The 14131-nt window shown below is 38.8% G+C and overlaps 1 protein-coding gene across 1 annotated transcript in view; it reads left to right on the top strand.

Moving 5' to 3' along the window:
* LOC111151046 (complement component 4 binding protein alpha) overlaps positions 1-14131 on the top strand; it is a 63643-nt gene that overhangs the window by 20231 nt on the left and 29281 nt on the right. The window contains exons 10-11 of the mRNA XM_022508768.1: positions 9740-9922; positions 13158-13331. Coding sequence (XP_022364476.1) covers positions 9740-9922; positions 13158-13331 — 357 coding nt within the window. The remainder of the gene's footprint in view (positions 1-9739; positions 9923-13157; positions 13332-14131) is intronic.

Raw genomic sequence — 14131 nt, 5'->3', positions numbered from 1 at the left:
GTTGGCTGGACCTGGTGATGGGTATTAAGGAGGGCATGGATTACGCAAACAATGAATCATGGAACACTATGTCAAAAACTAATGATGAACGTTAGTGTGGTGAATAACATAACATTAGCATGGTGACTAACATAATATAAAAAATTTAAAAATATAAAAAAAGGAAACTTGATTTTCATGTAATAAAAAAAACAAACACACATAAAAATAAATAAATAAATAAATGCCTTTGAGGATTCTCCTTTCATGTGTCTGTTGGCTACCTGTATGTTTTCTTTAGAAAAAGTCTATTCAAGTACTCTGCCTGTTCTTTAATCAGATTATTCAATTATTCAAGTTTTCAGTGTTGAGTTTGATAAGTTCTTTATATATTTTGGATATTCACTCCTTACAGATATTTCCCCCCATTCAGTAGGTTGCCTTTTTGTTTTGTTGATGGTTTTCTTCACTGTGCAAAAGTGTTTTAGTTTGGTGTAATCCTAATAGTTTATTTTTGCTTTTGCTTCCCTTGCCTGAGAAAACAGATCCATAAAGATGTTGCTGATTTTAATGTCCAAGAGATTACTGCCTATGTTTTCTTTTAGGAGTTTTATGGTTTCAGGTCTCACATTTAGGTTTTTAGTCCATTTTGAGCTTTTTGTGTGTGTGTGTGTGTATGGTGTAAGAAAGTGGTCCAGTTTCATTCTTTTACACATAGCTGTCTAGTTTTCCCAACACCACTTATTGAAAAGACTGTGTTTTCCCCATTGTATATTCTTGCTTCCTTTGTCATAGGTTACTTGACTATATGGGCACGGCTTTATTTTTGGGCTCACTGTTCTCTTCTATTGATCTATGTATCTATTTTTGTGCTAGTACCATATCATTTTAATTACTATAGTTTTGTAGTACTTCTTAAAATCCAGGACTGTGATACTTTCAGCTTTATTCTTCCTAAGGATTTTTTTTTTTTTTTTTTTTTTGGCAATTAGAGGTCCTTGTGGTTCCATATAAATTTTAGGATTATTTATTCTAGTTCTGTGAAAAAATGCTTTTGATATTTTGATAGGGATTGCATTAAATGTGTAGATTATTTTGGGTACTACAGACATTTTAGTAATGGTAATTCTTCCAATCTATTAGTATTTTATATCTCTCCTTTTTTTTTTTTTTTTTTTTTTTTTTGTTTGGTGTCATCTTCAATTTCTTTCATCAATATCTTATAGTTTTCAAAGTAGAGGTCTTTCACTTCCTTGGTTAAATTTATTCCTAGGTATTTTATTCTTCTTGATACATTTGTAAATTGGGTTCTTTTCTTTTTTTTTTTTTACATTTTTATTTTTTTATTTTATTTTTTTTTAAATTTTATTTTTCATAAACATATAATATCTTTTTATCCCCAGGGGTATAGGTCTGTGAATCGCCAGGTTTACACACTTCACAGCACTCACCATAGCACATACCCTCCCCAATGTCCATAATCCCACCTCCCCCAACCCCCCTGCCCCCATTAACCCTCAGTTTGTTTTGTGAGATTAAGAGTCACTTATGGTTTGTCTCCCTCCCAATCCCATCTTGTTTCATTTACTCTTCTCCTACCCCCTTAACCCCCCATGTTGCATCTCCTCTCCCTCATACCAGGGAGATCATATGATAGTTGTCTTTCTCCGATTGACTTATTTCGCTAAGCATGATACCCTCTAGTTCCATCCATGTCGTCGCAAATGGCAAGATTTCATTTCTTTTGATGGCTGCATAGTATTCCATTGTGTATATATACCACATCTTCTTTATCCATTCGTCTGTTGATGGACATCTAGGTTCTTTCCATACTTTGGCTATTGTAGACATTGCTGCTATAAACATTTGGGTGCACGTGCCCCTTCGGATCACTACGTTTGTATCTTTAGGGTAAATACCCAGCAGTGCAATTGCTGGGTCATAGGGTAGTTCTATTTTCAACATTTTGAGGAACCTCCATGCTGTTTTCCAGAGTGGTTGCACCAGCTTGCATTCCCACCAACAGTGTAGGAGGGTTCCCCTTTCTCCGCATCCTCGCCACATCTGTCATTTCCTGACTTGTTAATTTTAGTCATTCTGACTGGTGTGAAGTGGTATCTCATTGTGGTTTTGATTTGTATTTCCCTGATGCCGAGTGATGTGGAGCACTTTTTCATGTGTCTGTTGGCCATCTGGATGTCTTCTTTGCAGAAATGTCTGTTCATGTCCTCTGCCCATTTCTTGATTGGATTATTTGTTCTTTGGGTGTTGAGTTTGCTAAGTTCTTTATAGATTTGGGACACTAGCCCTTTATCCGATATGTCATTTGCAAATATCTTCTCCCATTCTGTCAGTTGTCTTTTGGTTTTGTTAACTGTTTCCTTTGCTGTGCAAAAGCTTTTGATCTTGATGAAATCCCAATAGTTCATTTTTGCCCTTGCTTCCCTTGCCTTTGGCGATGTTCCTAGGAAGATGTTGCTGCGGCTGAGGTCGAAGAGGTTGCTGCCTGTGTTCTCCTCAAGGATTTTGATGGATTCCTTTCTCACATTGAGATCCTTCATCCATTTTGAGTCTATTTTCGTGTGTGGTGTAAGGAAATGATCCAATTTCATTTTTCTGCATGTGGCTGTCCAATTTTCCCAACACCATTTGTTGAAGAGGCTGTCTTTTTTCCATTGGATATTCTTTCCTGCTTTGTCGAAGATTAGTTGACCATAGAGTTGAGGGTCTATTTCTGGGCTCTCTATTCTGTTCCATTGATCTATGTGTCTGTTTTTGTGCCAGTACCATGCTGTCTTGATGATGACAGCTTTGTAATAGAGCTTGAAGTCCGGAATTGTGATGCCACCAACTTTGGCTTTCTTTTTCAATATTGCTTTGGCTATTCGAGGTCTTTTCTGGTTCCATATAAATTTTAGGATTATTTGTTCCATTTCTTTGAAAAAAATGGATGGTACTTTGATAGGAATTGCATTAAATGTGTAGATTGCTTTAGGTAGCATAGACATTTTCACAATATTTATTCTTCCAATCCAGGAGCATGGAACATTTTTCCATTTTTTTGTGTCTTCCTCAATTTCTTTCATGAGTACTTTATAGTTTTCTGTGTATAGATTCTTAGTCTCTTTGGTTAGATTTATTCCTAGGTATCTTACAGTTTAGGGTGCAATTGTAAATGGGATGGACTCCTTAATTTCTCTTTCTTCTGTCTTGTTGTTGGTGTAGAGAAATGCAACTGATTTCTGTGCATTGATTTTATATCCTGACACTTTACTGAATTCCTGTACAAGTTCTAGCAGTTTTGGAGTGGAGTCTTTTGGGTTTTCTACATATAGTATCATATCATCTGCAAAGAGTGATAGTTTGACTTCTTCTTTGCCGATTTGGATGCCTTTAATTTCCTTTTGTTGTCTGATTGCTGAGGCTAGGACTTCTAGTACTATGTTGAATAGCAGTGGTGATAATGGACATCCCTGCCGTGTTCCTGACCTTAGCGGAAAAGCTTTCAGTTTTTCTCCATTGAGAATGATATTTGCGGTGGGTTTTTCATAGATGGCTTTGATAATATTGAGGTATGTGCCCTCTATCCCTACACTTTGAAGAGTTTTGATCAGGAAGGGATGCTGTACTTTGTCAAATGCTTTTTCAGCATCTATGGAGAGTATCATATGGTTCTTGTTCTTTCTTTTATTAATGTGTTGTATCACATTGATTGATTTGCGGATGTTGAACCAACCTTGCAGCCCTGGAATAAATCCCACTTGGTCGTGGTGAATAATCCTTTTAATGTACTGTTGAATCCTATTGGCTAGTATTTTGGCGAGAATTTTTGCATCTGTGTTCATCAAGGATATTGGTCTGTAGTTCTCTTTTTTGATGGGATCCTTGTCTGGTTTTGGGATCAAGGTGATGCTGGCCTCATTAAATGAGTTTGGAAGTTTTCCTTCCATTTCTATTTTTTGGAACAGTTTCAGGAGAATAGGAATTAGTTCTTCTTTAAATGTTTGGTAGAATTCCCCCGGGAAGCCATCTGGCCCTGGGCTTTTGTTTGGAGATTTTTGATGACTGTTTCAATCTCCTTACTGGTTATGGGTCTGTTCAGGCTTTCTATTTCTTCCTGGTTCAGTTGTGGTAGTTTATATGTCTCTAGGAATGCATCCATTTCTTCCAGATTGTCAAATTTGTTGGCGTAGAGTTGCTCATAGTATGTTCTTATAATTGTCTGTATTTCTTTGGTGTTAGTTGTGATCTCTCCTCTTTCATTCATGATTTTATTTATTTGGGTCCTCTCTCTTTTCTTTTTGATACGTCTGGCCAGGGGTTTATCGATCTTATTAATTCTTTCAAAGAACCAGCTCCTAGTTTCGTTGATTTGTTCTATTGTTTTTTTGGTTTCTATTTCATTGATTTCTGCTCTGATCTTTATGATTTCTCTTCTCCTGCTGGGTTTAGGGTTTCTTTCTTGTTCTTTCTCTAGCTCTTTTAGGTGTAGGGTTAGGTTGTGTACCTGAGACCTTTCTTGTTTCTTGAGAAAGGCTTGTACCGCTATATATTTTCCTCTCAGGACTGCCTTTGTTGTGTCCCACAGATTTTGAACTGTTGTGTTTTCATTATCATTTGTTTCCATGAATTTTTTCAACTCTTCTTTAATTTCCTGGTTGACCCATTCATTCTTTAGAAGGATGCTGTTTAGTCTCCATGTAATTGGGTTCTTTCCAAATTTCCTCTTGTGATTGAGTTCTAGCTTCAGAGCATTGTGGTCTGAAAATATGCAGGGAATGATTCCAATCTTTTGATAACGGTTGAGACCTGATTTAGGACCGAGAATATGATCTATTCTGGAGAATGTTCCATGTGCACTAGAGAAGAATGTGTATTCTGTTGCTTTGGGATGAAATGTTCTGAATATATCTGTGATGTCCATCTGGTCCAGTGTGTCATTTAAGGCCTTGATTTCCTTGTTGATCTTTTGCTTGGATGATCTGTCCATTTCAGTGAGGGGAGTGTTAAAGTCCCCTACTATTATTGTATTATTGTCGATGTGTTTCTTTGATTTTGTTATTAATTGGTTTATATAGTTGGCTGCTCCCATGTTAGGGGCATAGATATATAAAATTGTTAGATCTTCTTGTTGGACAGTTCCTTTGAGTATGATATAGTGTCCTTCCTCATCTCTTATTATAGTCTTTGGCTTGAAATCTAATTGATCTGATATAAGGATTGCCACTCCTGCTTTCTTCTGATGACCATTAGCATGGTAAATTCTTTTCCACCCCCTCACTTTAAATCTGGAGGTGTCTTCAGGTTTAAGATGAGTTTCTTGTAGGCAACATATAGATGGGTTTTGTTTTTTTATCCATTCTGATACCCTGTGTCTTTTGATTGGGGCATTTAGCCCATTAACATTCAGGGTAACTATTGAGAGATATGAATTTAGTGCCATTGTATTGCCTGTAAGGTGACTGTTATTGTATATTGTGTCTGTTCCTTTCTGATCTACTACTTTTAGGGTCTCTCTTTGCTTAGAGGACCCCTTTCAATATTTCCTGTAGAGCTGGTTTGGTATTTGCAAATTCTTTCAGTTTTTGTTTGTCCTGGAAGCTTTTAATCTCTCCTTCTATTTTCAATGATAGCCTAGCTGGATATAGTATTCTTGGCTGCATGTTTTTCTCGTTTAGTGCTCTGAATATATCATGCCAGCTCTTTCTGGCCTGCCAGGTCTCTGTGGATAAGTCTGCTGCCAATCTAATATTTTTACCATTGTATGTTACAGACTTCTTTTCCCGGGCTGCTTTCAGGATCTTCTCTTTGTCCCTAAGACTTGTAAATTTTACTATTAGGTGACGGGGTGTGGACCTATTCTTATTGATTTTGAGGGGGGTTCTCTGAATCTCCTGGATTTTGATGCTTGTTCCCTTTGCCATATTGGGGAAATTCTCTCCAATAATTCTCTCCAATATACCTTCTGCTCCCCTCTCTGTTTCCTCTTCTTCTGGAATCCCAATGATTCTAATGTTGTTTCGTCTTATGGTGTCACTTATCTCTCGAATTCTCCCCTCATGGTCCAGTAGCTGTTTGTCCCTCTTTTGCTCAGCTTCTTTATTCTCTGTCATTTGGTCTTCTATATCGCTAATTCTTTCTTCTGCCTCATTTATCCTAGCAGTGAGAGCCTCCATTTTTGATTGTACCTCATTAATAGCTTTTTTGATTTCAACTTGGTTAGATTTTAGTTCTTTTATTTCTCCAGAAAGGGCTTTTATATCTCCCAAGAGGGTTTCTCTAATATCTTCCATGCCTTTTTCAAGCCCGACTAGAACCTTGAGAATCATCATTCTGAACTCTAGATCTGACATATTACCAATGTCTGTATTGATTAGGTCCCTAGCCTTTGGTACTGCCTCTTGTTCTTTTTTTTGTGGTGAATTTTTCTGCCTTGTCATTTTGTCCAGATAAGAGTATATGAAGGAGCAAGTAAAATACTAAAAGGGTGGCAACAACCCCAGGAAAATATGCTTTAGCCAAATCAGAAGAGATCCCAAATCGTGAGGGGGGAGAAAGGGGAAAAAAAGAGGTTCAGAAAGAAAAAAAAAAAAAAAAAAGAAAAGAAAAAAAAAAAGAAACAATTAAAAAAAGAAAACCAATAAAGAAAAAATATAAAAAGGAAAAATATATATATATATATTGGATAAACTAGTTTAAAAACGTTAAAAAAGGAAAGGGTAAAAGTTAAAAAAATTTAGCAGAAGAAGAAAAATAAGTTGAAAAAGAAAAAAAATTAAATTAACTGCAAAGCTAAAGAATCATGGGGAGAAAGCCATGAGTTCCATGTTTTGCTTTCTCCTCCTTTGGAATTCCGCTGCTCTCCTTGGTATTGAAACTGCACTCCTTGGTAGGTGAACTTGGTCCTGGCTGGGCTTCTTGTTGATCTTCTGGGGGAGGGGCCTGTTGTAGTGATTCTCAAGTGTCTTTGCCCCGGGCGGAGTTGCACCGCCCTTACCAGGGGCCGGGCTGAGTAATCCGCTCGGGTTTGCTTTCGGGAGCTTTTGTTCCCTGAGCGCTTTCCGTAGAGTTCCGGAGGGCGGGAATGAAGATGGCGGCCTCCCGGTCTCCAGCCCGGAGGAGCCGAGAGCCCGGCGCCCCACTCCTCAGTGCGCCCTCAGAGAACAGCTCCGATTTACTCCCGTCACCCTGCCTCCGGCCACGCTCCGAGCTGACCGAGCCTGCAACCAGTTCAAGGTAACCCCGAGCTTAGAGCTTACTCCTTGGCTCTGTCTCTGTAGCCGGCTTCCCTGTTCTAATACCTGTAAGCTCTGCGACACTCAGACACCCCTGATCCTTCTGTGACCCTGCGGGACCTGAGGCCACGCTGACCCTGCGTGGGCTTCACCCCGGTTAAGCCTCTGGAGCGATGTCCCTCAGCGGAACAGACTTTTAAAAGTCCCGATTTTGTGCTCCGTTGCTCCGCCTCTTGCCGGGAGCCGGCCTCTCCCCCCGCGGTCTATCTTCCCGTCGCTTTGGATTCACTTCTCCGCCTGTCCTACCTTTCAGAAAGTGGTTGATTTTCTGTTTCTAGAGTTGCTGTTCTTCTTCTCTTCGATCTCCCGTTGGATTTGTAGGTGCTTGCAATCCCTAGATAAGCTATCTAGCTGATCTCCCGCTACCTGAAGTAGTCTCAGCCTGCTACTTCTCCGCCATCTTGACTCCTCCCTCTGGGTTCTTTTCTTAATTTCTTTTTCTGCTACCTCATTGTTAGTATATAAAAACACAATAGATTTCTATATGTTAATTTTATACCTTGCAGCAGTTCTGAATTTATTAGTCCTAACGATTTTTTGGTAGAGTCTTTAGGGTTTTCTATATATGGTATCATGTCATCTGCAAATAGTGACAGTTTTACTTCTTTCTTACCAGTTGAATCCTTTTTATTTCTTTTTCTTGTCTGATTGCTACAGCTAGTAATTCTAGTACTATGTTGAATAAAAATGGCAAGAGTGGACATCTTTGTCTTGTTTCTGATCTTAGAGGAAAATATTTCAGTTTTTCACCATTAAGTATGATGTTAGCTATGGGTTTTTCATATGTGGCCTTTGTCATGTTAAGATATATTTCCTCTACACCCACTTTGTTGAGACATTTTGTCATGAACGAGTGTTGTATTTTGTCAAATGCTTTTTCTGCCTTTGAAATGATCATATGTTTTTAAAAATTTTTCCTCTTGTTAATCTGATTTGTAAATATTGAACCATACTTCTATCCCTGGTATGTATCCCACTTGACCATATTGAATGGTCCTTTTATTTTTTTTATTTTTTTTGAATGGTCCTTTTAATGTATTGTTATGTTCGATTAGCTAATATTTGGTTGAGGATTTTTGCATCTTTGTTCATGAGGAATATTGCCTGCAGTTTTCTTTTGTGTGGTGTCTTTGTCTGGTTTTGGTATCAAGGTAGTACTGACTTTGAATGAATTTGGAGGTTTTCTTTCCTATTCTACTTTTGGAACAGTTTGAGAGGAATAGGTATTAACTCTTCTTTAAATATTTGGTAGAATTCACCTGTGAATAGTGAAACCATTTGGCCCTGGACTTTTGTTTGTTGGGAATTTAAAATCTTACTTTAAAATTATATTTATGTTACTATAGTTTTTTTATTTAATTACTTAATAAAGGATCTATTTAACCATTTAAAAAGCAGAAGTGAAATGATATTTATCCTACTTTTCAGAAAATCTGATTTAGTGTGGGTTTGGACTTATGACTTAAATATTTAGAAGTATTTTCTATGGTATTACATAAATAATAATATTATAATTTAGAAAACATGAATGTTGGGTATTTTTATTGTAATTCGTAAATAAATGAGTGGTGAGAGTGTTTGAGTATGCCCAAAAGACCATTGTAATGCTAGTCAAGCTCCTGATATGAAGAATAGGGCATTTTAATCTGCTCTGATATTTTCTCTTACATCAAGCAATATCAAGTTCTACCTGAAAATATTCCTACTAATGAATAAAAAAAAATCTTTATTAGTTCTTATTGCATTAAAAATGGAAGAATTTGAGTAGCTATTTCTCTTAAATTTGGCATCAAAAAAGAAAAATCCTGACCATATGCAGTAATTTAAATTTATTTCTGTGCGTTAACTGTCAGGTGGATATAAACTTTTTTAAAATTTTTTTTAAGATTTTATTTATTTACTTGAGAGAGAATGAGTGAGAGAGAGCATGAGAGATGAGAAGGTCAGAGGAAGAAGCAGACTCCCCAAGGACCTGGGAGCCGGAGGCGGGACTCGATCCCAGAAGCCTGGGATCATGACCTGAGCCGAAGACAGTCGCTCAACCAACTGAACCATCCAGGGGCCCTGGATATAAACTTTTAAGGACACTTTTCCTCCTGTGACCGAGGAACTGTAAGGTATTAGAGAGGTTAATAATAATGTAACCCTAATGAAATCATAAGCAATGACTGTTATTTGTCATTGCTTTTGAATACTTCTGAAAATTTGCATTTATGTGTAGGTTTCATCCAGTGTCTCATTTTGGAGGCTCCAAATGAAATTTTTTAATTAAGGGAAATGACTAGGTTGGAATACTTTAGCAATCAGGGACAGGGAGAGCAGACCAAGAGGGCCTCAGGTACCCTTTTCTGTTCCCCCAATCTCTCTTCAGTGGTGAAATCTTGAAAAGCAGAAATTAGTTTATATCCATGGGAGTCTCATTGCGGTGATTTTACTAACCATTTGTCTCAATTTTTATTTTTTAGAGGTGTGTTGCCCAATACCAGAGCTGGAGAATGGTGAAATCATTTCACAACACACTAGCTCTGTGAATAGCTGTGCTTATTTCTATAGAGATAAAGTTTATTATAAGTGTTATAAGAAACAGCTTGAAGCTAGATGCCGAGAAGATGGCACGTGGTATCCCAGAACACCAACATGTGATGACCGTAAGAGCTTATGGAATTTTATGTTATTTTTTCTTTTCCTTTTTAAAATTTACATTCAGGTTGGTTTACACATAGTGTATTATTAGTTTTGGGGTAGAATTTAGTGATTCATCACTTGCATGTAACACCCAGTCCTGGTTATATCAAGTGTCCTCCTCAGTGCCCATCACCCAATTACCTCATCTCCCCACGCCACTCCCCTCCAGCAACCCTCAGTTTGTTCCATGTTTCTGTGTACCAAAGTGATGGAGATTATTAAGGGAAGGTTTAAAATTAGGAAGAATTTGTATACCCTGCATGATTTTTGGAGTGGATACATTTGTTAAAAATCATTGCCCACCTCCCAATCCAACTTTCTTTTTCCTCCTCATTGTTTATTCCCATTCTCTTGACCTTCCTGCTTTTCTTTTCTGAATCAGTAAAAATAGGCCACATCTAATAGATCAGCTGAACTTTTCAATTATTGCCTTCTGTTTCTTTGTGTTTATTGTCCTGTCTTCTCTTCTGTCCGTTCATATGCCTGCATATCTGCATTTCAAGAACCACCCAAATCTGTTTGAACCCATCTTTCTAAACTTGCTTCCTTTCCTCCACAAACTTCCTTCCTTCCTGCTGCTGTCTCTAAGTTCTCCTTCAGACTCTCTCCCAGTGTGAAATGTCTACCTCTCCCTCACCAAGAGCATTTAGGTGCTAAACAAAATCCTACATCTCCCACTGTTTTCCCATGGCCCTATCTATTGATCATCAAGAACAATTATCCCTGCTGGACGGTGATGTTTCTTCTTGCCTTGTGTGTAAGAAGGAGCTCTAAAGTGGTTCAGATTGCTGTGTTCCAGAAGATCTTATAAAGTAATATTGTGAAGTCTCATCACTATAAAATATTATCTCTCAACTGGCACTTCAACTGTGCCTTTATCAGGCCATTCCAATGTCCAAACAGATTTACAGGTTCGGGATGATGTAGTCTGTAATGTGACTAGTACATTCTATGGCCATGGTCTCAGTAACACACCTCTTTTGCTGTGAGTGGGTTTTCTAGTTGCACATAGAGTAATCCATTTTCAATTATTTAAACAATATAACTTTCAGATAAAAGTCTGACTGAAGTCCCACAAACAGAAAAGGCAAACTTATACCTGGAACACTTGTGTATTTCTGTCAAAAGACATACTTGTCCCTTCTAGGTAGAAGGGATGAAATATAATCAACTTGCTACCAAGTGGCTTTGTAGTTATCTCAAGGGATGGTATCATATTAAAGACTTAATGTTGTGGCTGGCAGTTTGAAGATTCAGTGACAGCCTTGGTAAGTGGCAGTCCATGTTGTTGTGCCCATGCTTGTTCTTCATCCATACCACCCCTTTGCTCCTCTTCCTCTTGTGACAGCACTGGAAAGGCCAATGGCAGAAAATGGCTGACTTTAACTTGCTGAGATATTGTTTAATTGTTTAATGCCTACCCTACTGGGGATGCTCCGCTGGTGTTAACATGCAAAATAAAAACTTTGCACTTCCTGTCGTTCCCATATATCAGGTCACCTACTTCTACCTACCCCAGATCTCCCTGGGCCTAATCTTCCAATCTTTGCCCTTGAGGGCACTGCTAAACAAGCCATTCATTCTGGGCCATTCCAGGCTCATTTCGTCTATCTTTAGCCCACTTGTTCTTCCAACAAAGTGAATGAGCAGATCATCTAAGATTTTTCCTTACTACTGTCTTTCCCTGATCAGCCTCTAAAGCAGCTTCCATCCATTTATCTTACACATACCCAAAATATACATCTGTGAGTAAGGCTTGGCTTCTCTCTCTTCTGTCAGTTGGTTATAATGGAGACTCCACATAGTCATGAGTGTGAACTCAAGAGGCACTTGTGGGCATAAGGAGGACCTAAGCTTCCTATGTGGGTGGGCTGCTTGTGCCATCTGGTCCTTGCAAATGCTCAATCCCAGATGACAACTTCCATTTCATAATGAATTATTTGTTGTCTGCTTGGCCTTATAACTTGGTTCTGATTGACCAAAATCATGATTTTGGCACATGCTCACTTCATGACCAAATATCAGGCACAGCTTCTATCAGGACCAAACAACATGTCAAGAGTTATATCTCAAACAGCACATTGCATGGCCTTGCTTCAGGATCCCAAGGGTATATGCTATGATAGTCCCATTGATATTTGCATGCTTTCTGACTATAACCACTTTCAATGTACGAGGCTCTGCTGCATCTTAAGTTAAAAGCAACAGGACAATTACACTGCAACTGCCTTAGTAGAACAAAAGATGTTCTTAGTGTTCAAGGCATTTAGGAATTTACAAGGGTTTAGGAGGTCTTCACCAGGAACCCAGATGGATTATCTATCTATCTATCTATATCTATCTCAACATGCTAGTTTCTTCTTGCTCTTTCAGTATAATTAACATAATGCTATTGATATTCTGGACCAATGTGGATGTTCAGATAATATAGTATCATCAGATTCTATTATGACAGGGGCAAGGGAGTTATCATACCCCATGGCTGAAACTACAAATACATGATTTGATTCTTCTGTGTGTATGCAAACTGTCTCTGACCCTCTTTTTGTATAGGGATGGAAAGACGGCATCTGCTAAACCAGTGGTCATCATTTCCCTGAAAATACAAAAATCTACTCTAGCAAAGATATCACATCTGAAATGAGAATGAACATGTTGTTGAGTTTTTGAATAGTCGACTGTAATTTCCCAGAATCCTAACTTCTCTTGTAGACTGGGGAAGTAAATGGCAATGGAATGGGGAGGCAGCTTCAGTTCTTTAAGAGTGGCACCAATTCCCCCATTTCCCCTGACACCTTGGTGTATGATATGTTTTGTAATATGCTGTCTTCGCTTGAAGGGTGATGGGGATGAGCAAGATCAATGGCTTCTACTTGACTTCTTGGATGTGACAGGTCTTACCCCAAAAGGCAAGAACTCAACGTGGGGGTTGAACAAAGTATTAATTTTAACCATTCCCATTATCCGTTTGAAGATATTAGATGACCACCAGGTGGTCTAATGATGGGGCCAGGATGGTTCCTCAGCCTGAGGCTTACAGGAGGGCAGCCCAGGTCTTGGGTTGGGCTGAGTGTTCCCCTGGGCAGAGAAGATGACAGGACAGAATGGAGCCTCCTACAAAACACACAAATTAAGGAATGAGTTATTTTTTACATTCGACAAGCTCATGCTTTCTCACTTTTATCTCTCACCGTCAAGACTGTGATTTCCCTCCTGAGGTTGCCCACGGATATTACGAAAAAATGAGAGGACTGCAGGCATTAATCAAAACTGAAGTGATATATAGATGTGACAAAGGATACACTCTGGTTGGAGAGGCCAAACTCTCCTGCAGTTCTTCACACTGGACCCCTGAAGCCCCTCAGTGTAAAGGTAACTCCAGCTCCCTTTTCAGTCGGGTGGGTGGAATGGTCACAAAAGCATGGAAGCATTTGATTTGATTTGATTTGATTTATTTGAAATTGTGACTGTGTTCAGGACGCAAATAGTACAAAGGGAATACATAAACATCAACCTCCCTTCCTCTTTCTCCCAGTCACAAAATTCAGCCCCTATGCCCACTTTCCTGTATATTTCCAGAAAAATTCTGCGCATGGCTCATTTCATCTATGGCCTGTGGCAAAACTTTCATGCAAGCTTGCTCTAGCATGAATGTGGGTTCTCATGGGCTAATTGCAAACATCACGAAGTGGCAAAGACTTCCATCACAGCCTCGTGCAAGGCTCTACGGGCTCCTAGTGTGTTGTGGGGACAGGACAAGTCAAGGTCAGGTCTGACTTTTACAGGCACACAGGTTAATAGCACGTTGCCATCAGCAACTCCAGGGATGATTGGCCACCATAGTCTCCATTACACACAGAGGCCAATCGACAGGAGGGAACATTTCATAGCTCATGTCTTGGGGGGATCGAGAGATGAGGGATACTTGATTTGATAGCTGAGGACCGGGGGTCACATGCCTTTTTTCATATCTTATCATGTTCTTGAGAAGTATGAAGACCTTGGGCAAGTTTCTTAACCTGTCTGTATCTCAAATTTCTCCCAGAAAAATGGGAGTGATAACTGTCCTTATCTCACAGAGCTGAATCACATAAAATTTTCAGCCTGAGTCTGATATATCAGTGGGGCCAATGCTCAACCAAAATGCTAACAAATATTACTGTTACCAAAAC

Source organism: Enhydra lutris, unplaced genomic scaffold (genome assembly GCF_002288905.1).
Source record: "Enhydra lutris kenyoni isolate GAN:26980312 unplaced genomic scaffold, ASM228890v2 scaffoldscaffold25, whole genome shotgun sequence".
Classification (NCBI taxonomy): Eukaryota; Metazoa; Chordata; class Mammalia; order Carnivora; family Mustelidae; genus Enhydra; species Enhydra lutris.
This window is presented reverse-complemented; position numbering and strand designations above follow the sequence as displayed.